At 40.9% G+C, this 25,684-nt stretch overlaps 4 protein-coding genes across 4 annotated transcripts; 2 read left to right on the plus strand and 2 right to left on the minus strand.

The window, feature by feature from the left end:
• Nucleotides 1–1,339: 1,339 nt before the first annotated feature.
• Nucleotides 1,340–9,869, plus strand: gpr155a (G protein-coupled receptor 155a). Its single transcript, XM_079276498.1, has 16 exons — nt 1,340–1,522; nt 1,655–2,174; nt 2,999–3,398; nt 3,858–4,026; nt 4,134–4,289; nt 4,810–4,893; nt 5,001–5,121; nt 5,220–5,304; nt 5,452–5,542; nt 5,653–5,848; nt 6,425–6,505; nt 6,616–6,746; nt 7,389–7,484; nt 7,573–7,637; nt 7,796–7,933; nt 8,159–9,869. The coding sequence occupies exons 2-16, from the start codon at nt 1,739–1,741 to the stop codon at nt 8,352–8,354; spliced, it is 2,445 nt and encodes an 814-aa protein (XP_079132624.1). The 5' UTR covers nt 1,340–1,522; nt 1,655–1,738; the 3' UTR covers nt 8,355–9,869.
• A 10-nt stretch (nt 9,870–9,879) lies between these two features.
• Nucleotides 9,880–12,927, minus strand: scrn3 (secernin 3). Its single transcript, XM_079277201.1, has 8 exons — nt 12,852–12,927; nt 12,466–12,638; nt 12,177–12,358; nt 11,776–11,975; nt 10,815–11,027; nt 10,558–10,720; nt 10,266–10,446; nt 9,880–10,169 (listed from the first exon to the last, which is right to left on the minus strand). Exons 2-8 carry the CDS (start codon nt 12,619–12,621, stop codon nt 10,008–10,010), a joined length of 1,257 nt encoding a protein of 418 aa, XP_079133327.1. The 5' UTR covers nt 12,622–12,638; nt 12,852–12,927; the 3' UTR covers nt 9,880–10,007.
• A 346-nt stretch (nt 12,928–13,273) lies between these two features.
• On the plus strand, nt 13,274–18,406 carry cirsr (corepressor of RBPJ and splicing regulator). Its single transcript, XM_079277622.1, has 10 exons — nt 13,274–13,434; nt 14,088–14,182; nt 14,400–14,473; nt 14,588–14,601; nt 14,714–14,766; nt 14,865–14,913; nt 15,210–15,330; nt 16,132–16,238; nt 16,540–16,625; nt 16,968–18,406. Exons 1-10 carry the CDS (start codon nt 13,363–13,365, stop codon nt 17,662–17,664), a joined length of 1,368 nt encoding a protein of 455 aa, XP_079133748.1. The 5' UTR covers nt 13,274–13,362; the 3' UTR covers nt 17,665–18,406.
• A 1,333-nt stretch (nt 18,407–19,739) lies between these two features.
• sp9 (sp9 transcription factor) lies at nt 19,740–21,908 on the minus strand. Its single transcript, XM_079276347.1, has 2 exons — nt 21,774–21,908; nt 19,740–21,312 (listed from the first exon to the last, which is right to left on the minus strand). Exons 1-2 carry the CDS (start codon nt 21,792–21,794, stop codon nt 20,014–20,016), a joined length of 1,320 nt encoding a protein of 439 aa, XP_079132473.1. The 5' UTR covers nt 21,795–21,908; the 3' UTR covers nt 19,740–20,013.
• Between the last annotated feature and the right edge of the window lie 3,776 nt (nt 21,909–25,684).

A 25,684-nucleotide genomic window follows, 5' to 3' on the forward strand; every position in this document is an offset into this window, starting at 1 on the left:
TAGAAACACAAGCTTTCTGGAGCACTTATGCCTCTCTAATTATGCCTTTCTTCATGGAGCATTCTCCACGGTTTTCCACTGCACTCTTTAGATGTGTTTATTTTGCTCCATTTCACATTCAAATACAAATGCAAATTATGTTCTCTTGTATGTTCTCTTGAGTTATAGCTCAACATTTATATTTGCCTATTCACACAGCCTTGGGCTGTTTTGGATCTGTCACTTTGCTCTCATAAACATACATGTTTATGAGATGTTCATGAGAGCAAAGTGACAGATCCAAAACAGTTAAAGTTGCAGGCTGCAAAACTAAAACAATGAATTATTAAGATTAAAGATGAAGCACAGTGCAGACTTAGTTATAGTTCTCTGTGAACATATCCCGAAAAATGATCCCACATTAATGTCACAGTCATCTATTTTTAATACAGATATTGAATACTGCAGATTTAACTGATTTAACTTAATACATGAATGATAATGATACATAAATGTATGACCTGTTTCGAACTTACTTTTTGTTGGTTGCATTTGTGAATATTTAGATTTTGCGATCTGATTAGAAGCCTCAGTCTTGTCTACAAGTCTGTTTCCCTGACGATTTGTGTTTCCCCAAAAACTTAAAATAACTTTTGTTTAACAATATCGGTACATATACAGACATCTTTCACCTGCCAATTACATGCTTCTTTTTGTGCAAGCTTTCAATAAAAGTGACAATAAAACATATGTTTATAAAACTACAATACACATACACTACAATAATAGTATGTAACATTACTCAAATAAACAACTTTCCAAGCAACTCTTCACAATACAATGAGCATAAATGTTTTTGGTAATTCTATGGATAGATATAAAAGCCAAATACATTAAAATTGAAAAATGTTGCTTTTTGAAAAGTTGATTATAGCAATAAAATACAAATTTAGTTATTTCTTTACCCAAAATTGACTGCCCAGTTTAATTCAGTTTGATTACTATATTGTATATTTGTATGTGATGAGAGGCAATCAAGACCAAGTGTGCAACAGCTTCCAGCTTGTTAATAAAAATGCATATTATATATTTATATACATATCTAGATTAATATTCAATATTCAATATTCAATATTCAATATTGTATTGATATTAATATTAATATTAATATTAATATTAATATTGTATTCCATATTCAATATTGTTTCTTTAAGGCAGCAGAGATGAGGGTCTAAGCCCCGCCCCCTCCCACTGTCTGGCTAATGTGATTGGTTAAACCGTTGTTGAGAATCAGAGATTATAAAAGTTGCTGGGTGGGAACTAAACTACTGTTAAAGCCTATGTAACATACGCAGTTTGAGCAGCAAACATTGGCGAGTGAAGAATTATGTAAACAGTTTCCTAACAGTGGCTTTACAAGCTACACCTTTTCGACGACACCCTTACTCTCGGTTCACCGCTTTAGCTTAGCTGGCTAACCGCTCCTCCTGTGTCCATGTGACCGTAACAGCAGCGTTACTTGAGGGGGGACAACGCAAAGCAGGTGAGTGACTGTCATGCTCACACTGACATTGAAACAACGCTCGTTGGATATGGCAACAGTTTTAACATACGGATATGATGTTGTTTCGGTTAACTAACGCAGTTGTCGGGTCATCTTTGCACCGACCCGTAGCTCGTTTCCCTCTTTCAGTACCGCGGACATTGACATGACTTCAAACCAGGCGTGACAGGTCGCCCTGGAGGGAACGTTGGCATAATGGAGGCACCGGAAAGAGCCAACAACTTCAATTTTTCACACGAGGAGGGGGACGACGGGGACTCCTCTGCGCTCTCATCCAGCATGTCCATTGACAAACTCTTACCGGCTCTGCTGGAGTGCTTTGGGATCATATTGTGTGGGTACATCGCAGGGAGGGCGAACATCATCACGTCCACCCAGGCCAAAGGTTTGGGGAATTTTGTGTCCAAGTTTGCTCTCCCAGCGCTGCTGTTCAAGAACATGGTGCTGTTGGACTTTGGGAATGTCATCTGGCCGTTCCTGTGGAGCATCCTCATTGCCAAAGTGGCTGTGTTTTTCATCGTGTGCGTCCTCACGCTGATAGTTGCCAGTCCCGAGGGCCGCTACAGTAAAGCTGGGCTATTCTCAATATTTGCCACCCAAAGCAATGACTTTGCGTTGGGCTATCCCATTGGTAAGTATGATGACTTTAAGCCTATACCCACAGTGCCTTTTGTTCACTGCTGCAAATGTAAACATGCATGTTTGCCCAGCCGTCAATCCAACCTGATATTATCTTTACGTTGCACTGTAAACTACCTCAGCAAACACAATGAGATGGCTTTCAGGGCCCTCCCTTATTAACATTCATACAAAACAAATACAGAGGTTGTGATCTTTTCATCATCCTATACTTGCAGAAAACACATCTTTGATCATGCGTCTGCACAGCTACCTTTATTTTATTTGGAAAAGTTCACATTAAATCTGCCAAAACTGGCCCAATGATTAAAAAACCCTGTGCTTTATGGTCTGTTTGCATGTTTTAATAGTCTCAGGCTGTTATCAAATGAATAAACGAACCCATTTAAGCTTGACCGAATAACTGACAATTATGCAAATTTAAAATAGAGTGGATGGTAATTCCCGCAGTTCTTCATTCAAGTGAAGCAGAATTTCTAGCAGCATCAACTTGCTCCTAAGCCTTTCTCCCCCATTTGGTATGTTAGTGGTGACATTTCCAAAACGTATCCTTTGTTTGCTTTCACTGAACATTTGTTCCAATTCCACAAACTTCCAATTATCTGCTTCATTTTTCTCCCACTCTCACAGAGAATAAACATGTATCTAGGGTCATTTGTTTACACGAGGCGTCCTGTACACAAGGATCGTGAGTGTGAAATCTAGGCCGAGTTTTATACATTACTTTATTTCCTACTTTTTGTGACTCATGCCCCAACAAGTCAGATGTGCCAAGCAGGTTTTGTTGATGTTGAGCCATTTTGTCTTCATCCACAGTTAAGGCCCTGTACCAGAGCACGTACCCAGAGTACCTCCAGTACATCTACCTGGTTGCACCCGTGTCCCTGATGCTTCTGAATCCCATCGGCTTTGCCTTCTGCGAGATCCAGAAGTGGAAGAATGGGGCGTATCGCCAGCAGAGAAAACTCTTGATTGTGGGACTTGTAGTCTTACAGGTCCTGAAGAACCCTATAGTGTTCATGGTCGTCATCGGCATCATCGCCCACTTTGCCCTGCACCAGACTGTTCCTCCCTTCATGGCTGAATTTGTGGATGGCTTGGCCAACTCTTTCGGGGGAGCAGCTCTGTTCTACTTGGGTCTGTCCATGGTGGGACAGTTGGGGAAATTAACCAGATCCACAGTCGTGACACTGATATTACTCACTACAGCAAAACTGTGAGTGGGAGGAAAAAAAACCAACAACTTCACTGCTCCTGATGTTTGTGCAAGAGATGATTTAGTGTTATCAGATGACCTCTTTCTAATGAGACATGCTCTAATGGTGCGTTCACACCAAACGCGGTGCCAATAATTCGCGCGAGTAGATTACAGACAAAGTCTATGCACAGACGTGAATTTGTTGTGAACACGGCATTAGAAGTGTGGCGAGTCAGCAGTTGGAGCTCTGTAAAGTGCTCCCAACATGTTGTTTTGTGCTGATGGTTTTGGTGACTCGGACATCTCCCGCACCACAAAGCCTTTTACCACATGACATGCAAAGAGGTCTTAGGACGAGGAGAGTGTATCATGATAATAGCTCTGTAAATATTTTACTAGAACTGCATTTTCCAGTGTAGTGTTAACTAAACCCTCAAACAATGGTTCATGACGCCAGTCTTTGGATTTGACTTTCAGGTTGCTGATGCCGCTGATTTGTAAGGAAATGGTGGATCTGTTGGACAACAGCAACACCAGCTCTATGAACCACTCGAGCCTCTCCAATTACGCTTTTCTTTATGGCGTGTTTCCCACCGCACCAAGCGTGGCCATCTATGCTGTCTATTATAACGCAGAGCTAGAAGTTGTGAGTTCTATACATCTACCTGCCAACCTCTTGTGTGCCGTACAGGTTCTGAGCTGTTCATTTCTTTGTGTCGTACCTCCGTGATTGTGATTTGTGCTTCCTAACAGGTCACCTCTGGGATGGTGATCAGCACTTTTCTCTCGGCTCCAATCATGTTTGTTTCTGCCTGGTTACTTACAATGCGTTGGATGGATCCTCAGCGATTGATGAATTCACTGCAGAATGTCAGCTTTAACATCAGCATAGTGTCCCTGGTTGCACTGGTGAGTCGTGCGCTTTAGTGTGACATGTGTGAACTTGTTGTTAGCGAGTATTTTATAACTGACTTGATCAGCTGGTTCTTTTTTCTCAGTATGTGGAAACTGAGGTCAAAGTTAATGAAGTTTGTTCTAGCATGCTCCACTTCTTAACTGAAGGCAGTTTGCCCTTTTATGATTTCAGTTAGTTAGTTCCATAACATGGCACAAATCACCATTGGTATTACACGGACCATCTTTTTGAAAATACAAAACAATATGGCCTGTTGTTGGATGTTTTTAACCACCGTCATTCAGAGGATGTGTGGCCAAACAGATGCTTTACTGAATTATGGACCTACTTCCTCTTAATTTCTACTTAAGGAACCTGCAACGTATTGCTGTAAACAATGTCTCTTCTTAGTTGTGGTGAAACGTGTTCACATTTGAGTTTGTAGTCTTCTACAGTAATTGTTCATCTTTAGTGTTTTATTTAGCATCTCTGCAAAGGTTTTTATGAAGGTAAATATATATTTCTCTCTTCCAGGTGTGGACAATTACTGTCATGTTTTTAAGCAAGAAATTCAAGAGGCTACCTCACGTGTTTACAGTCAACCTTTTCTTTGCACAGGTGAGCACACTTGCACATACTCACTAAATTGATTTGATTATCCGTTAATTGAATTGACAAGACATCGACCAGTAAGTTGAACTTCACATCATGTGTCTGTTCTCTAGTTTCTTACTTGTATCGGGATGATATTGTGGAACTTTGTGGTGAAAGAAGACGACTTCATCGGGCAAAACCTGACATTCTCGTTGTTATGTACCTCCCTCTACAGTACCTTTGTTTGGCCAGGTATGCACACAATCATCCAGCCACATTAACCCCACGTTCATTCATCTTGGTGAGCTCTGAAATCTGAAGTTTGAGTGCTAATTCTGTTGTCGTTTTAGGTTTAATAGCACTTTCTCTTGTGCTCATAAAAAGGTATGAGGATGTGAAAGTTGCACCGGGCTTGTTCGTCATTGCTGGCTGGGGGTGAGTCATTTTAAAAAGGAAGACGGACCTCAGAAATGAAACTAAGCTAGTTTTGTCTGGTCTTTTAAAACAACAATCAGAATAACTGCCCTAAATTATAGTTCACATTTTGTCAGTGATTTCTTCATTTTTGTCTTTAATTAACAGGGTTCCAGCCTTAGTAACTGCTGTGTTGCTCCTTTCTGGGGTAAGAATGCCAGACACTATTGACTCGGCATTCTTTTACGGCAAACCACAGGTAACAACATGAGTGGAAATCATTGCTTTTTCTGCCATTTAGGAACTGCTATTGAACCCCCCCCCCCCAACGAATTACCTAAAAGTCTGCATGTGTGCCTTCTTTGACAGATCATCTGCACTACAGTTGTAGTTGCCTTCAGTATACTGCTGGGTGGGATCTCTCTTGTGTGTCTCAGTAGAGGAAGCTGGTCCCACAGTGACCAAAGCCAAGAGGGAAACTCTGCAGAGGATCTAGTGACTGAGATTGAAGCAGAAAACCAGACTCTGATTGAGCCAGTCAGCCCATCGGGAGATCTCAACAGAGGTACTTTCTCTAATGGAGACTATTTAACAGAAACATTTGTCTGATTGGGTAACCTTGATGGCACTGAATAAATACCAGGTTGCCAAGTACAGCAGTTATGATCACAGCGTATTATAATCACTTGATCATACAGAGGAAGTTCTGTTGTCGAAGCCCAAGTTAAAAGGAAAGGAAGAGCACAATCAGTCACGACTAATGCTTATCTTTAAGACGTCCACAGAAAACTGCCACGTAGGCAACGCAGCGTGTGTCCGATGTGCGTCCCTCCACAGATCATTCTCTATTACCTGATTAGAAAAAAAAGCTTCTGCAGTTACAAAATCATAAACTAAACTGTAAAAAAAAAAAGAAGAAGGAACACAACTTTCTGCACGTCATTATCTGGAGAACCACGATATCTGGAGTTCCTCCTAAGTTAAGTTAGTTATTTAAAGTAAGCAATGAACAGCAACACTCAACGGATCATCTCTCCATAAGTGGTGCTATTGAATGTGCTTTTTGCTTCCAGTGTGAATTGTGAGGATATGATAGTAATGTGGTAAACTAGCCCTCCCACTCTTATCACTTTGTTATCAGCGTGCCTCGTATGTGACTGTGCACCAGCCCAGCCCATGCCTGACATGATCACCAGCATAAACACTCCAACAACACTCGCAGGTAGTGTGACCAGCAACACAATTTAGAATGCATTAAACCCCAATAAGTAAAACATATCAGCACAGAACAACCATGACACTTGACTAACGTTCAGCTTTTAACCCCCCCAGGTCAATGTGAGAACAGCTGTGCGTCCTCAGACTGCCTGCTTGTCCAAGTGGAGGAGCTCAAACAGGGTGCAGATAGACAAGTGGCCCGTCATGCGCTCTTATGTCTGCTTCTGACTGTCAGCTCGCTTGCTGTGAGTAAACCACCACCTTTCACTGCTGCAGCGACATGAAGTCGGCCTTACTGCCTGCATCATTATATTTAGTGCATCACAAACCAAATCGGACACAAATGGCTGAGCCGTGCAATTTCCACCTCACTCACTCGGCATCGGAGGAAGCCTTCTCCGAAGAAACACCATTAGAAGATTCTTGTGTTGTGATTGGTATTTATTGGTCACAACAGATAGGAAGTATATTAAATATGACGAGTAAATACGAGTACAGTGTGTGTATTGTGGTTAACTGTTTCTGTGAAAAATGAAAAACGTGTAAATACACATTTTTCTTAAATGTGTATTTAAAAGGTACAGTGTGCAGCCTTAAGGGGGCTCTATTGGCAGAAATGTAAATAATAATAATTTTGTATTATTTCTTTAGAAAATAAGAACCGATGATCAGTTCATATCTCCATGTAGAGATTGTCCTCTTGACACACTTGACTCACGGGAGAAGTTTCAGTTGTAATCTGCAACCTCACCGCTGGATGCTGCGCACTAGACCGTTAAGGCAGTTCAGTACATATAGTCTTCTGTAACTCAACGTGTTCTATCTGCAGGATTTGCTACTTTTACACGTCACATAAACACAGTGACCCTCTGAACTCTCTCTGACAGAACCTGTCCAGCTGCTTGTGGCTGCTCTTGAATCAGGATCCTGGTCGACTCTACTTGGAGCTGCAGTTCTTTTGTGCTGTGGCCAACTATGGACAGGTTGGTGTTCCAGACAGACACTGTTGTACCAAGATTGTGAGCATTTGTTCTCACACAGCACCAGTCATGACATGTTTTCTGCCTCCAGGGTTTTCTCTCCTTTGCTCTGTTTGGGCTGGACAAGCATTTGATTATATTGCCATTTAAGAAGAGGTAAACTACATTCATCTTACGAAACTACTGCCGCACTCTGAAGCACTTTTGAAGTTGTTTCTACACATGGCATACTGTATGTATACCATATGTATACACACACACACTACACTGTACTCTATGCTTGTTTATATTTCATTTTTGTGAATGGTGTTTAGGTTGTACAGTCTGTGGTATGGAAAGAAGAAAGAAGAGCAGCCGCAGACTGATTTACCTGAGGAAGTCACGATGACCTGCACCCAGTTCACCAAATACCACAAGGACCAGTGTTTTCATGACATTGTGAAAAGGAGAAGGTGAGAGCACATCGTCTCGCTCACTGCTCCTCTTGTCAGAGGTTAATGAGAGAATGTCTGAATAAACATGTTCTCTGATGTGTGGGGAAGTCCTGGTAGTCATTCACATACAACATACCATTATTTATATTACTATTTCATAGTTCTGATGCATGTGGGCTCAGTTTGCGTCCACTCTAAAGAATCCATAGACCTTTGAGTGAATGCTTCTTTTAACTCTTTAAGGTGTGGGAAGAGGACTGTGGTGGACTGTTTTCTTGGCTGTGAACTGGTGGAGTGGCTCCAGCTGGTGGGCTTGGCTCAGGACCCTGGTGAGGCGGTACTCTATGGGACGCGGTTACAGCAGGGTGGCGCGCTCGAGCACATCAAGCAGGAACACGGCTTCCAAGACAGTCGCCTCTATTACCGCTTCCTGGCGTAAGACACAAGGGTCTTTTTTTTTTTTTTTTACCAAATGGCATTTGAATTGAGATAAAATGATATAAATACATCTTGAGGATGTAGAACTTCAAGAACAATACCGGCCTTTGCAAAAATACCTGAACATTGTGGCTGCACTGCCATGTGCTGAGCACATCCTGTACAGTGCAGCACTGCAACAGACATGACCATTTCAAACCTAAAATGCCAGCGCACAATGCATTGTGTGGAGTTGGTCTGGAAGGGAATTTTTTTTAATTTTTTATTAACGTTATTTTTTAGATCTTGTATTGCTGCAACAGTCAATCAGGACATTACCTGAGCTGTCAGATGATCGTACATGTACAGGGAATCCCCCGTTTAGCCTTCTTATCGTAACTATTTATTTCTAGGTAAAATGAGAATACCTGAAATGGCAGTTTTAATCCCTCAATGGCTGGAAAACTTACTACACAGCCACCACTTAGTACTGTAGATTAGAGTTTAGTCAGGAAGTCCTGTCTACAACAGACAGTATCATTTTAAGATTTGCCAGTTTCCCTGCTTGTTCATTTACATGTCAAATAGTCTGTCCTTGTGCTGTTTGACTCAGTTGTATTAATGTCACTGCAGCCTTTAATCTGCAACAAAGCCGGTGAATATAATAATAGCATAACTGAATAGGACTGATGGCCAAAACTATAAAATGAACAGCCACTCTTAAAGGGCGAGCCAAGACTTTGCTGATTTTTGTAAGAATTTTAATTTCAACATGATTTTAATTTTGTTTCATTTGGGGAGTGACAATGCACTGTCCCCATGAAGCAAATGATAGGTGCAGGCAAAAACACCACTCTTCAGCTGAATGTATCATTTCCTCCTCTGGGAAACTTTAGAGTGAATTATCACTCTTCACCCAAAGCACTTTCCAAGAAGGGAAGATGTGGTTAAATCTGCATCCATTTGTAGTCTGTCTTACTGAGGATTAAGTTAGTTTTACCAGTTAACTGGTTATAGAGCATGAAGCGCGAGTATTGTAGCTTTGACAGCCTGCAGTTTAACATGACTTTGCACTGATGTGAAGTAGTGGTTACACTGTTTACCAGGGCTGTTAGTGGGATCACAATTTCAACAAACAAAAGCAAACTGCCGCTTAAAAAAATTTAAGTTATTATTAATAAATGAGTGTCAGTACTTGGTGTTGTGTTTTCTGGAAAGTGTTGACGTTGGGAAAATACGATAATTCCATTTCTTCTCTCAGGAATAAAGTAATATAAGTAGAAAACTGCTTAATTAAACATCTTTATAATTAAGTGCAAAGTTTTGTGTTTATTATTACCTCACTTCATGTTGAGAACGTTTTAATAAAAACATACTTTAATAGTGTGTAGCACTGGCTGCAAATTTATGGTATGAATTTGTGTTAAAATAAATGTTTACCGAACCCTCAAATCATGTCTCGCATAATGAATTTATTCTTTCCTCTGCTTCTGGTCAATGATTCGATCCATAAAAGTCAACAGTATCCTCTGCTGCTTAGTTCTTTGCACAATAATTTTACTAGTCTGTTGTGTATTCAGGATTTATTATGCAAGCATGTTTGTACTTCTACCTGATAAAAAGTTAAAATGCAGAAGCTACTGCTACTTTCACCCTGGATACACGTTTTGTGGTTTCAGCTTTTTCCGTACACTGCCATCTCCTCCCGAACACAGCTCGAGAACAGATCCGCCAAAAAATCTGGATCCGTAATCCCGTTTGAAAGATTCTTCTCCATCTCTGTCATCTTTTCCTTCTCCAGCTTCCTCAAACTTTCTGTGATCTTCTTTCCTCTGTCCTATAGACAAAAAACACAAATATATATACTAAAAATATAATACTCAGCCAAGTGAGAAAGTTAAGTCAACAGCCGGCTGGAATTAAATAGTTAAACCTCGTAGGATTGAATGATGGCAGCCACCAGCTCATGTTTGACAAACAACACGTGTTTGCGATCAGGCTTGCTCTGGAAGCGCGGTTTCTTCTTTACAGGGTCATCGGCACCGTAACTGGGAGAAGACGTCTCCTTCAGCTCATTAACGTTCTTCACGAAGATGAAAGGCTTGAATACAGACCTGTTGTACAAAAACAAAATCTTTTTTTAAATGTAATCAAATCATTATTAGCTGCTGTCGTAATCAATTTAAAGGATGCAATATCAGCTGAAGTGAGATCAGGCGCTGCACCTTTCAGGGTCTGGAGTTGCTGTGAAATAGTGAACCCCGGGCAGAGCGGGATTCATGGGTATCACAGACACCATACTTCCTGTTGTCATGAACATGCCCTCCATGTTGATGCCACTATCTTTATCCCTCAGGATAGCCATCATCGTCTCAGCAGTGATGTGACCTGCAGTAAATACAATCAACACATGCATAAGCGGAGGTAAAAGTCATGGAACGTTTTCCTCCTGTGTGTCAATTCTCCACAGTGAAGTACCAACCGTTGCTCTTTTCCAGCAACTTCTTCCCCTCACAGTATCTGCTCCCAGAGGCTTCTATTCTGGCCGTAGTCGTGAAGGAGTAGACGGTGGCAAAGTTGAACTGAGTCTCTCCGTCCCACCAGCCCTGGCTTCGCGCATATTCCCTCATTTCTGGATGTTCCTTGTCGATCTTGGTCGTTATGCCGTACTGGTTCGAGATGTTCCGATGTCCAGCTAGAGAAGAGTAAAACAAGATGATAAGAACAGCTTCCTAAGAAGTGTAATGTGTTATTAGGAAACAAATAACGAATATAGTGTCCAAATGATTCTACATCCATCTATCGACTACTTCACATTGTTTTAAGCTGACTTTCGTTTTGAGTACAGTGAACAAAAAGGAGGGAAAACTTTGAATGTAGAAAACTGAAAACATTTAAAGGCATGACGATCATAATGAAGAATTGGACTGGAAGCTACTCGGAGAAGGACCTGGCTGCAGACAACCAGAACTATCATTCAATACGGGAAAGTATTTTACTTTGATTTTCTTCTTTTCTTTAGCTAAGAAATACCTGGAATGCTCTTAAATACAGTTTGTTAAAAATAATGATTTTCACTATAGCCCGACAAATACTGCTATTTTAGGCCAATACTATTATTGATATTTAACAGATTAAAAATCATTGTAACCAAAATGTTGTACTGATTGTACAGTTGAAAGAGTAACTTACCAGCGGCCTCTGGTGGACAAACCCGTTCATGGTAACACTGATTTTGAACTCCCTCAAACATATCTTTGGCATTTTATACAGCTAAACATTTCTAAGGGGGCATTTATACAGATACCAATATATCTGTGATGAAAAAAAATATTGAATATAATTAATCTGGCATTCTCTAATTTAAACATGTTTCAAATGTCCTCAGGTGCTTTCCCTTATATCAGATGTGCACCCAGTTTTAATACTATTTTCCCAATTACCTTCCACTCTCTCTGCTGCCCAGTGCTTCCCTGATGTTTCCAGCAGCCACGCCTCCTTCCGGTCTGAAATGAGGAAGCTGTTGTGATAGGTAAAGCTACACTCATCCTCCATGCAAGTTCCTCCCTGGCCATATTTCTCCAGCAACTCAGTGATCACATCTACAGCTTTCTCAGCTGCATTGGCTCTCTCAAGTCCAATCCTGGGAAATAAAAAAAATCATAGAGTCAGTTATGTTTTCCCTTGTCTTTGAGTGTTCCTCACAAATGTATTCTGAACTGACAACTTGAAGGGAAGAAAATGTACAAAATAGTTTCCGGTTAGTACGGTGTCACTAAAATCTCCCTTTTGCATCTCAAATTGGTGGTAGTTTAACAAGTAACAGAGGCTTAGGAAAACTAACCTGACAAGATCCATGCCAAGAAGAGCTTCGTCGCCATCTGCACTCTCTCTGCCCCACACTGCTTCATTTCCAATGCACACTTGATGCTCATTTGCACCCATTTCTGCACCCCACAGCCATGCTGGTTTGCTCAACACAACTGCATACGTGTGGGCAACCTGCTCAATCTCTATGTATGTGCACTGTTCACAAGAGGAGGAAAACACAGGGGCAAAAAAAACAGTAAATAGTTGTCCAACTGCCCTTTCACCAAGGAACAGTCACAATGTCATGTGGCTGTGTCAACTACCTCAACCCTCTCCCCTGCACCGTAGTCTCTGGCAGGAAAATAAACCACCTCCTGGACTTCATCACAAGGCCTGTCACTGTTTTTCCCAAAGATGATGCTTTGTCCCACCGTGGAGGGGGGCAGAGCCACGAAGGTGTCACAGGAGGATGGGTGCATTTTGAATCACAAACTCGCTGAGTTAACAGAAAGAACAATTGATTGGATGGGGAACAATATTCAACGAACAGAAGTTAAGATTTACTTGAGCATAAGCAGCCAAAACAACTTTACAATACTTCAAATTCACCCGATATGACATCAGATTTAGAGATATATGAATGTGTGCTGTTTAACACGTGTCATGTAATGATGTTACTATACTCAACATTACAATAAGTGAACCTTACCTGTCTGTAGGTCTGACGGAGTACTGTCACCGTAAGTTTCTGGTTTCATTTCTGTCTCCATATAACGTGACCTCATCGGTCAAAGGTCAGGTTCTCTGAAACGGAAACACTACAGTCACGTGACCGAGATGAAGTCAGTTTTATATTCGACGTTAAGCGTATGTCGGCGAAGGACTACCAATCAAATTACGTAGCATTTCGTTGATACAGTTAAAATAATATAACGTATGTAATTAATATTGTATTCCGTCTCTGGTGTGACACGGTGGTTTTGGCGTAAATACTTATGCATTTAAATTAATTTATTATCCAACTTTACTGACTTCCGTAGTTCAGAGGTCAAAACAGAAATGAGTCCTCCGGCTCCCCGTAGCACCATTATAGAGCTATCTTCATGCTGACGGACTTGTTTAACGTTATATGCGAAGGAAGCTACGCTATCGACTCTGTTAGCTAAACATAAACGCTACGATTTCCACTCAATTGACGTAACGTTAATAGGTGGGCAATCATGGGGAAGTCGTTTGCCAACTTCATGTGTAAGAAGGATTTCCACCCTGCGTCGAAGTCAAATATCAAAAAGGTGAGTGCTAGCTTCAGTTAGCGTCACTGCTTGAGGCTAGAACACATTGGATTAGCCTGCTAGCAAGCGAGCAATGCTAACTGTCATTTGCTTTTGCTTGCCTAGCTAGCTAATTAGTTAGAGCTGAATTTATGAAGTTAGTAGAGTATGTCCTTTTAATAACAACCCGAGCCACCTCTGGTAGGCTACACGTCACTTGTCTAAATTGATATTGTCCATACACGCTACAGCCTTTCAATTTTACTTAACACATAAATAAAATAATCAATTAATTCAATGGCTGAATGCTTTCAATAATTTTGTTTTTAGGCATGTCACCAACAATTCATTTTCTCGATTGATGAATGTTTGTGTCACCTCCTGATTGGTCTATAAGATGTAGATATTTTTTTTTCCACAATATCCAAGAACCTAAGTTGATGTCTTCAGTTTGCCATAATATTCAACTAGCAGTCCAAAATCCAAAGATATTACTAATTATGTATGTACAGGGCAGTAATTGCATAAAGTGCATTAAAACTGAACTTATTTGTAGTCAACTTGTTTACTACTTTATGCAGTTGTGTGTCAGGCAAGTAAGCTGTCCCAAAAAAAGGTTTTGGAAATGTATGAAGAAGTATGCGTGCAGTAATTCTCCTCACTTGATCTCACAGGTATGGATAGCAGAACAGAAACTGACCTTCGACAAGAAGAAGCAAGAAGATCTTATGCAGGCGTACATGAAAGAGCAAGACTGTTACAACAACAGGTCAGAGGTTACCTTGTACCTCCTAAAAAAACTGATTTTTTCATTATCAGTATTTTAAACATTTTAATTTTTTTTTTATTGATAAATACTTACTGTGTAAATGGCAAGGTTTTTATGAACAGTAACTTAAACATAATTTTCTAAATACCGCTGCTAACTTCACGTTGTGAATGTTGATAATCACCATTAAAATAACATGTTGTTTTCTCACCTCTAGGGTGTTGATGGGGGATGATCGTGTTAAAAATGGCCTCAATTTCATGTACGAGGCTCCGCCTGGAGCATCCAAAGGTAAATGATCGCTTGAGCAGCTCTGATCCCAAATAAATATTATGTTTAATCTGAAACACCTGATTCTTCAGTCAATTTTAACATTGTAATACTCTCTTGTCTTCTTTCCTGAAGAGGAAACAAAAGAGGTAAAGTAGAGCAAATTATGAATCTATACAATTCCACTTGCATTGTTTCCACTCATTTATATCCAGAGAGGTTGATGTACAAACATTGATCATGAAAATGTGTCTTTTTCAGGATGGGGAAGAAGAGTACAAATTTGAGTGGCAGAAGACGGCTCCTCGAGAGAAGTAAGTATTTTATTTTTATACACAATTCAATTTTTTTGCCATATTGTCCAGCACTCTTCCAGAATTTGCATTCCTTCTAATCCTTAACTTTCTCATAGATATGCGAAGGATGACATGAATATTAGAGATCAGCCATTTGGAATCCAGGTGATTATTTTTATTAGTTTGAAGCATATAGCCTTCACTAGTGGGGGAATAAATCTAAGGCGGTCACAAGTGGATTAAAAGAGACACTGATTTGTTTTTAGGGGTCAAAAGCTGAAAGGATAGGGAACCACTATATAAATAAATGTACTGTGTATGCATTGTTGTACATTCCAATGTTTCAAAAAGTAAATCGGTGTGCCATCATTTTAAACAACTATTTGAAGAGTTTTGTTGTGTTTAAATAATTATGCATACATTGCCACAATTTGTAGTAACGCCTGTTGTTAACTTCCCAGGTGCGCAACGTACGATGCATCAAATGTCACAAGTGGGGCCACGTGAACACAGACAGAGAGTGTCCTCTCTATGGGCTGTCGGGGATCAACGCCAGCTCTGTGGCCTCAGAGGAGGCACCAGGTATAGTACATGTACAATAATTGTCTAAAACTGACATATTAAATGCCTTCCCTGCAGTTCCTTTGTTTATGGATGTAATTAAATGCTAATTTGATGTCTGTTAACAAACCACTAGCATCATATACAGGTTTTATTTTGATGCTATTGAATTAAACAGGAGTGATTCATTAACTGAAATTAGCATCATCATATAAGTCCATGTTAACATTATAAATATAAAATTAAAAGTATGTGAGCCATCATCAAAAGTTTAATTGATATCTAGAGATTTTACTTGCTGTAATATATATTTCTGTTAAACATGGTTATTGTGGCATAATCATGGCAGCACAAAATGAACAAGGAGCCACGAAATGTTTGTGCTGCTTGATATTTGTGGCGAGTGTGTCCGCTTTAGTCCGTCACCGACTTTGCAGCAGGTGCACCGACTGTATCCTTCCTGTCGGGTTTCAGCTGGAGCTCCCAGTCTTGAGCTGATTCTGACTCCAGCAATCAGCGAGTTGAGTAAAGTGCTAATGTTTACCCCGGGAGAGTCCAGTCAGTGCACGGTGTTGATGGAGTGCTGTAATGGTCCCCTTCCTGTGGCGGGAGAAAGATATGTAATTATTGTGTATTCTGATTCCTCTAACTGCTGCTTTGGCAGAGGATGATATTGTATGATTTGCTCAGCCGGAAGTGGAGTGAGTTGATTCGATGTCCCATTCTGTTAACAAAGCCGCCCCTGAAATTCCCACTGTGGAGATAGTGGTTGGCTTGGGTTTGACATCAATGGGACTCTGAGGCTGTGATTTGTGCTAACAGGTCCGTCGATGCACCCCTCTGTGTTAATGGCGGAGATGCGAAACAGTGGGTTTGCCCTGAAAAAATGTGTTCTTGGTAGGAACGCGACTGTTTGTGATCCATCGCAGGTAATTGTCTTCTCGCACTCCCGTCTTTGCACACATAGCACGATATAAAAACACACATACAACTATTTAACTATTTATACCTTCAAGGGGGAAAGACAAACTATATTTCTTTGTGTCTCTAGCATACATTAATGCTGCAGAGCGGCCGGTTATTGGAGCGACTTGTCCAGTGAACAGATTAGATTCATTTAATTCGTTTTTAAAGGTGTTCAACTGATCTATTCAAATGTAGATTTGCTCAAATTTGTCTTCGAGAGTCGTATTTATTCGTATGTTTTCAATGTGCTCTGTGCTTCTGCAGGAATATGTTGCCAGTGATGAAGAGGAAGATCCCGAAGTGGAATTTCTGAAGTCATTAACGACCAAGCAAAAACGGAAGCTCCTTAGGTAAACAATGCAGCACAACTTACAAATGTTTATTCATGAAAAGCTTCAAGGAGTGGAGCAAAATTAATATTATTGAAACATTGTTTGAATATTTTGAAGGATATCCTTATGAATGATCAAGGAATTACAAGGTTACATTCATCTTTTTTTTATAAATCTATTTTAAATTTAAACAAAAAACTAATGTTTTGCCTTTCATTTTGATTAAGTATTTTAACTTGTATTTTAAGTTCCTTTGCTTAAAACATTAATGTGATTCATAGACGTTATGATGTTGATATTCTATTTTTTATCTGCTGCTTGGTTGAATGTTAATTGAACGTGTTTGCGCCTGTTTTACAGAAAACTCGATCGCCTGGATAAACAGAAGGCCAAGAAGAAGAACAGCAAAAAACAGAAGAAGAAGAGCAAAAGAAAACAAAAGAAAAAGCATGACAGTAGCGAGAGCTCGAGTGACTCCTCCGACAGTAGTGATAGTGGCTCAGATTCAGACAGTCACGGCAAGTTCAAGAGCCAAAAGAGAAAGAAGAACAAGAAAAAAGATTCCTGTCGGGATAACAGCTCTAAGAGCGAGCGGCGAGTCAAGAGTCAGAAAGGGGCCTCCTCTCCTCGAAGCAGGTCAGCGAGCCCTCACACTGGACACAAGCGGCGTGATGAGGAGTCCGGAGATTATAGACAAACAAGGACAGAGAGGGGACGGAGCGGCAGTCGAAATCGCAGCCCAGAGAACAAGATCAAGCTGGAGGGAGGTCAAGAGAGAATGAGACACAACAGCAGGGACGGGCAGAGACCTAGCAGCTCCAAGTCTTGCGTGGACAGAAGTAGGAGCCGCGACAAAGGCAGGGAGGACCGCGGTAGAGACGGGAGACACAGCAGAGATGGTGAGAGGAACAGAAGTAGCACAGATGGAAGGAGAGGCAGAACAGCAGATGGGAGGAGTAGAAGCAGGGAAAGGAGGAAGGAAAGGGAGGGCAGGGGAAGAAGTAAGAGTCTGGAGAGAAGAGAGAGAAGCCAAGACCGAGCAAACAGAAAGCACTGACTGTTTGTTTTCTTCCCTCTTATAATATTGTATACAATATTCCTCTTACAAAACGTGTTGACTGTTTTTTGCTGTGACTATTCTACGGTGTTCAAAGTGTCCCTGTTTTTAGAGTTGCAGATATTGTGCAGTAGGTCTCCCTTTTCTCCAGTAGAGGGAAGCAGTCCACATGAAATATGTAGACACAGCTCATGTTGTCCTGTACCTATGAAAGGGTCTAAATCATTGATTACCAGTCGAAGCAAGTTGCAGCTATGATCCGTTGGTGGGAAAATATTGGACTCATTTGTAATGGCTTCTAGAAAGACAAATTTCTGTTGCTGCAGTTTTTATTTATTTATTTTTTTTTTTAAATCTTTCTTTCATTATTGTGTCTTTTTGGAAATGTCGACATTGTAATGTGTAATGCTTAGGCGGCTGAAAAATCGGTTGAAAATGTAGAAATCTCTGGTGATTACCATCAGCGTATATACTCTAAGTATTTTAAAATTCTGCTCACTTGATGGCAAATTATTACTTTTACTGTGTTGTATTTTTCAGGCCGGTTTCCCTGAATGCCATGACACAATGTGTATTATCAATACGTCCTGCTGAGTTTTTGCTGGCGTCAAACTAAACCAATATGATTTCTGTCCAAATATACAGCATGTAAATACAGCCTATAGAAACTAAAGCTGCAGTATTTTTTTTTTCATTTCTGCACATCTATTATTTTAATTTGGAGGAAACTAGAATTTATTAATAAATAAATTATTATACCTCGATTGGACAATTCTTTCTTATTCACTTTTGTTTTGGCCGATATTTACACCTCTTTTGTTTAACAGTCTCTACAATGTAGACTCGGAAAAAACAATTTATTTTGAAATAAAAAAAACAATTTCATTTGATCTCAAAAGTTTAAATTTCCACATTTTTTACTTAAGTGTTAGCTTTTATATTTTGATGAAATTAAAATTGGCTATCTAATCGTTTTCACTATTTGGCCGTTTACTTGTAGCCGCTGTTGCACAAAAGGAAATGAAAATAATTCCCCTCTATTGCCTTCTGGTCAATTTAACATCCTCTTAAAAAAAAAGAAGAGGGTGTCTGGATGAGACGCTTTTCCTTGACGTATTCCCAGTCCTGGACTCGCGCTGTAATTATTCCCCGGCTTTTTTTCTTTGAGAGTCGGACGCTGCAGTGGGTAAGCACAAAGAAGTCGGAGAGCATCCTTGAACCCTTTCAATACGGGGCCACTGATATTCAAATAACATGCATGCACCGTTTGCCTGCGCTGAGCAAAGAGCATTTCTAATTCAAACATTTGCATGCGACTCTTCGCCCCTTCTTTTTCTCAAGTTTAAAAAACTGTTCCCATAACATCTATGTGGCTTCTGGCCAAAAGAACGACGCCGTATCCTTATTCTCGGTCCATCGATTGGTATGCAAATGAAAGCAGTTAATTTGGACAATTAGAATAAATATTCAGGGCCCTTTGTCGTCAAACCCCCCTGGAAACCCCCCGATAAAGTGAAACCGAACAAAAGATGTCTCGGAGATTAATTAGATATTTGATAAGACACGAATCCCTAATCGCAAATACAAGACACATGGGGCTGCCATGTGCTCCAAGTCATAAATACCATTTAACAAGATTTTCATTTGGCCATGAAATGTTTTTTTCCGGTGCATTAAACATTGATTTATTCCATAGGGGAAAGTCAAGGTATTATAGGTGATTTTAAGAAAAATAGCCGAAAAGCATCACTCTAAATTAAATGAAACTATTTTTGAAATGTAAACCTCATGTAAATAATTAAACCAAAAGAAATATATAAAATCTACATCACACAATTACAGCCTTTTTTAAAGATGTTTTAATTACGATAAAATGAAAGTCTTATACGTGTGACTTTATACAGGTAAACATTTATATATAGTTTTTTTTTTAGCAAAGAAATAAAATGGTTAACCAAAGTTGAAGAAGCTGTATACATACATATCCACAAAGTGCGTCGAAAGTAAACTCCCTGATTTCCAGGATACCAACACGAATAAAACAATCATAGCCTAACATTTACATGAAAATAACACATCGTTTAGTCGTCAATATACAAGATGTAACTCACATTGTCCAACCAAAGTTCAACAGGTTTCGCGCCACCTCAAACATCCATTTCATTTTGAAGTGTCCTGTGTTTTCTTTTGATGGATTTACGAATGAAATACTCGTTACGCCTGTGGAGAATACATTGTTTAGACTTTTCAATCGCTTCTGGAAATATTTTTTCTCCTTTTATTGTCAAATTAGACCCGTTTTCAATGCTGTGCAGTTTTGAATCTGGTTTCATTTTGGGTGAAGCCTCATTAGGGCTCGTCTTGAGGAGACTGATCCTTATTAACAGTGATTCTGGGATTCACCCCGTCCAACATAAGTTCTGGGGACTCGGACCTCGGGGTCTCCAGGTTACTGGTGTCGGTGTCACTGTCGCTGCCCCGTTTGCCTCCTCCACCGGCCGTGTGCGTTTTGATGTGCTTGCTCAAATGGTCACTCCGCATAAAGCGCTTGTTACAAACCGGGCAAGCAAACCTTTTCTCGCCGGTGTGGGTGCGAAGGTGTCTCTGGAGCTCATCGGACCGAGTGAACCTTTTGCCACAGAAAAGCCAGTTGCAGACAAAAGGCCGCTCGCCGGTGTGCCATCGCAGATGCGCTTTGAGGTGAGATGTCTTTCCGTACACTTTACCGCAGCCGGGAATGTGGCAGCTGTGGAGTCCCTTCCTGCGCAGGCTGGCCCCGGCGGGTCCCAGTCGCTCAGCCTCCTGGCAGTTTGGACAGTCACACGTTGCTCTGCCGGAGTACCGCCGGGACGACCTCGAGGAGCTACTTATTCCTGAACTGCCCCCAGAAATCATGGCGTTGGCGGCAGAAGCGTCTGTGTAGGTGGGGATGACCGTTTTGAACCCGTCCTGCGTTAACAGGTGCTGACCAGTGGACAGTAGATGGGACGCGGTGGGGTTGATTCCAGTGGAGCTAAACGCAGAGTGCGTCAGCGAGGAGAAGTCCGGGTTGTAGCCACTCAGCTGGGAGTGGATAGCTTGAGGCGTCCCGGTGTGCAGTGAGGTCTGGAGGGTGCTTGCAGGGTTCTGGACATCGAGCCACGACCCGGGATTGGTGTGGACATCCCACCACGAGGACGCGCCGTTGGCAACATCGCCAGAGATGGTCGAGTGGAAACCGGACTTGTACCACGATTCGTATGGGTGCGCCATCCCCACCCGGGGGTAAAGAGTCTCTGCTGATGTGTGGACTTTGGATATAAAAGCTGACTGTCCGGACTCTTGGGACGTGACTCCCGCAGAGTTGGAAAACAGACCGCTGTAGTCTGTGGAAAATGCAGACGAGGTCGGGGAGGTGGAGGCTAAGCAAAAGGCGCTGTTGCCTGTGCCACTGGGCGTTAGTCCTGTCGACGCGCGGCTTGTTGCTACTGTGAAACCGGGCAGACTGGATCCCAAGTTGCAGCTCGAGGAGGATCTTTTCCACGGATGAAATCCACCTTTTGAGAAAGCGCTCGAGTCAGGTAAAGTTGTAAGAGGACTGGTGTTACCAATTTTGTTGCAAGTTGCAGCCAGCATAGCTAGAGGTGTAGTTCCAAACCGTGGCTCTTCCTGAAAAACACACACAAATGTTGGAGTTAAAACAAATGTTGCTGAACGATTTTCGTTTAATCTGGATATTTGGGAAGCAGACAAAACAGGTCTTAAATAAATAGCCTAAATTACAACAACCGTTAAAATTGAAAGTGTCATTTGAGCTCAGATAAATGTGCTTGTAGAGAAAGCAGTAGCGTGTTTTAAAAAGCAAACATTTTTTGACAAACTTTCTCAGATTATGAACTGCGTCAGACATTCAGATAGTGACTATACAGTGAGCAAAAACACTGATCTAGATGCCTTTATCGTCCCTTAACTGTTTGTTTTTAATAATACACGAGTAGGCAATCGTAATTAATACAGTATGAAATAACAACAGCAAACTTGAAAGCAAGCATGTTTATGAAAGCTGCAAACAGCAGCAGGCTACGATAACTTTACGCACAACTTGTTCGCAGAAACAAAGTCGGACTCACCCCAAGTACAGACGTTGCCATATCCAGGTATGTGCTGTGATGAGAGTGTTCGCGATTTCAATGCTGTAGGGCTCCAATTTGATTGAGACTCACCGTGTTTGACTCAGGTCACACGGTTTCTCTCTTGGCTCGCAGCTCCCAACAACTACCTAGTTGTAGAGAGCGTGTTCTTTGAAGTACAGCTGGCGAGGACGCGCAGCCAATCTGATAGCCGCATGCATGGCTGTGGACGAAGTCAGCCAATGAGAGCCCCGACCGCAGACAGAAACACCACAAACCCCGCCGTCAATCATCTGTTTTGCAGCCTCTGCTCAGACTGTCATGCAAGACACGATTTGGCATTTTTTTTTGAATGCATACAGTTATTTTTATGTCGTGTATTCTCATACGAAAGCTCAATGTCTCCTTTCATTGCAGAATTGAGTTCTCCAAGAGGTAAGCTTTTCAATCATTTGAAAGCGTTTGTGGATTGTGGTGACACCGTGTAGTTCCAGGTTTCCCTTCTGATTTTCAATATTCAGATCATGCGCAACACGTCATTGAGAATCGTTGCCGTTTAAGCACAGAGTATCCTGAAGGAGGTGAGGGACGCTGTTGTTGCCGATGCCTTATTCAGAACAGTGTGTGTTAGGCACGGTACAGTTAATGCTCGTGGGGGAAACAACTGGGGCTATATGTTCTATCCTAAATCCTTAATGTGCTGGGGTTCATAATGCAAAATCACAGATGGATTAAGTTTAGTGCAGAAGTCCAGGCACAGGCCTGACAGCACGCACCTCACTTCTCCAACCACGGTTATGAGCTAACGACTTGTCCCTGAATACACGAAGGAACAACAAAGTATGTGCTCGCTGTGGATCAATAACCTACAGTTTGTTTACCTGCAGTCAAAAATATACGCGCGTCTGCGCTCGTGCTTGTGGTCGAGTTCACGCGCGGCCATTCCTTACGAGCGTACCCCCCTCCCTGCTTATACTTTTTGGGGGAGTGCAGGTGAGGGGTTAATTAAAAATGACAGCTTGCTTTATCAGGGCGTGTAGTGCATGTGTTTAAAAAGAGAAGTATTTTATGGGCGAGAAAAAGTTTCATCGTCCAGGTGATGCTGTAAGGCCGCCAGTCATCTCCATCAAACTGCTTTAACAGGACGCACGGTGCCTGTCTTGTAGAATTAAAACGGTATGCTTCTCGAATTTATTAAATTGTGGACAATTAAGAGGATGCCGTGTTTCAACTATTTTCCTTAACTCGCGACTTTTTTCCCTTTTAATGTCACAATTCAATAAGCCCACATATCCCATAAGCTTGTTAAAACGCCCAGGGATAATGGCATAATGTAAAAGTGACCTGCTCTTACGTGAACCATCATCCTTTTAAAAGTTAAAGCAATTTTCCAGAGAAAGCTTGACCGAAAGATGTGCATTACAGTATTCAAAACGGGCAAATAATGCTCCATTATAGAGTATGAATGCTGCCAGTCAACACACGCGCAATTTGTTCAAATCCTCTTTTTGCTTTAAAACCACCACCTTTGGAAGGGTGAATAAAATCATCCTCATCAAATACAGAGCGCTGGCAAGAAAATTGAATCATTTTTGCAATCATGACAATTTGGCTGAGTGCTGTTAACAGTATTAAATGTCTGTTCCACATAAATACAGTTCATTGTTGCTAAAGAAGTCATATTAATTCGAGCGTTAAATGAGAATGGACGCAGTATGGAAGAGCTTTTTTTCCCCATTATGCTTTCATCATATACAAAATTCCGAAAATAAATCAACCCTTTAATTAAGTTAACATTTATTTAAAAAAACATTATTTCAAGTCTTCTGTCCGTTTGTTCAAATGTTAATTTTCTTGCGTGGGTATTTGTGTAGCAGGCTGTGATATCTCAATAAGGAGCTGTGTGACCGTTCAGACTGGAATAATGATCCTAACAAAGAAATATGCCTAGGAATCACTCTTTATGCACCAATACGTGTGTGAAATGTAAACCTTAAATTTATTTAGAAGTAAATATGTTTGTCAGATTAAGCTATAATGAAATAATAGGGATTTTTCAGTCGATGTTTGCTTGGACAAAAGGGGAGAACAGGATCTCGCCTTGTCATTCAAGTGAGAATTTTGAGTCGGATCTGTAATTCTGGACTCCACTCGTGGGCACTTCTCTGTGGCAATTAGAAGCCCATTACAAGCCATTAGATTGATCAATGTACCTTAAACAATGGGAATGATTTATTTGGTCGAACAAAACGCTCTGCATCTATTGTGATGAGTCTAAGTGGGGGTGCATCCATCAACAAAAGACAAATGATTAATTCAGACCTATTCATTTGAATTCTTTCTACAAAACCAGCCTCACTTGCCTCAAATCCAGATTATTAGAGCCTCATTTTCTGCGTGTTAAACCAGACAGGCTGCTGGATTGGCCGATGTTTTTTTTTGGTTGTGCCCCTGTGTGCTTTAATTTGTATTTCTGCTGAGGGAAGTTTATTTGAGGACATTTAACTAATTGTTGTAATTTTGTGTGCTCATGTGGCTACACCTGTTCCTCTCAAAGGGGGGGTTGACGGAAACTATGAGTGCGAGGATGTTTCACTTTGTTTCTGTGGCGCTGAAGCTGTACACTGTTGTCTGACCATTACACTTGTATCAGTAAAATCTCATTGAATGTAAACAAAAGTGACACAAGTACAACGAGTGGAGTGCAGAATTACAGGTCCGACTCCCTTTTCTTTCAGATATTTTTGGGTTGTCTCAGCAGCTCATCAACCAAACATCGATACTATCGTCAGCTAAATGTGGAAGTTCAGGTCAGCTTGCCGGCTTGCAGTGTCAACTTTCATATCCAGAGGCTGCATGTTCTATTTTGAGTGCGGGGGAGCGAGCCAGTTGAAGTGCAGTCGACTGGTTACATTTGAGGACTTAGCTGAGCACATTTCCCTCTCAATGAATGTGATGTTTTCTCTGATTTGGTGAGCTTTTGTGGAAGCGTAATTGTGGGAAATGGCTCCAAAAAAGGTGCAGGTTATGAGAAGTAGCTCCATTCAAAAATGAGCACGCATTGTAGATTATGTAATGGTATTTGGCTGGCTTTGACTGCAGACATCTCCACATTGTCGTTATTAGGGAAAGGGAGAGGACGCAGCAAAGACGCCACTGATTGGAAGGTTTGGCACTTCATTGAAAATAGGAGTTGTTGGCCTGCCCAATGTTGGGTAAGTAAAGTTTTTATTTCGTTTTTCATAGATATTTTCACTTTCCTACCATCCACACTGCATGCAGCAGCATGTGTTCTGTCTACATCTGAACTATGCATGCTCCATGATACCATAAATATAAATGCATGTAAGCCGAGTACAGTAGAATGCATGACTAAAGATTAGAAATTAAATGTAAAGAGATGTTTTAAATTTACATTTATTTACATCGAATTTATACAAACAAGATATACAGACAACTTCAGACTTTGAGTTGTGCTGTTGTTTCTCCTGAAGGAGCTTTCTCACCTTTTGCATGTCACACTTTATACTGAAACAAGCGAAACGCTATGCTGCATGATGTACACGATTTGGATGTATTTAATAGCCAGAGAGCCAAAAACTCCTGACTTACACGTGGATGACTGTCTGAGTAAAATTGTTCAGTGTTCCTCAGGCTGTTAAGTGTCTGGAACCACTTGTTCGCTATACTAGCCTGATCAAATCCCACAAGAGCGTTGTCTTTCTCTACATATTTTTTGTCTGAACAAAAGTGTATGAGCTGCTCAAACTTTACAAAATGCTTCAAACAATACGTTTTGAGTGTGTTACAGCAGATACGTGTTATGAGTGAGGGTAAAGCTGTGACTTCAAAGAGTTGTAGCACTTCAAAAATCATAGTTTTGATAGTTAAAACATTTTACAATTTATTAT

The sequence above is a fragment of the Melanostigma gelatinosum genome (assembly GCF_949748355.1).
Source record: "Melanostigma gelatinosum genome assembly, chromosome: 10".
Taxonomy (NCBI): Eukaryota; Metazoa; Chordata; class Actinopteri; order Perciformes; family Zoarcidae; genus Melanostigma; species Melanostigma gelatinosum.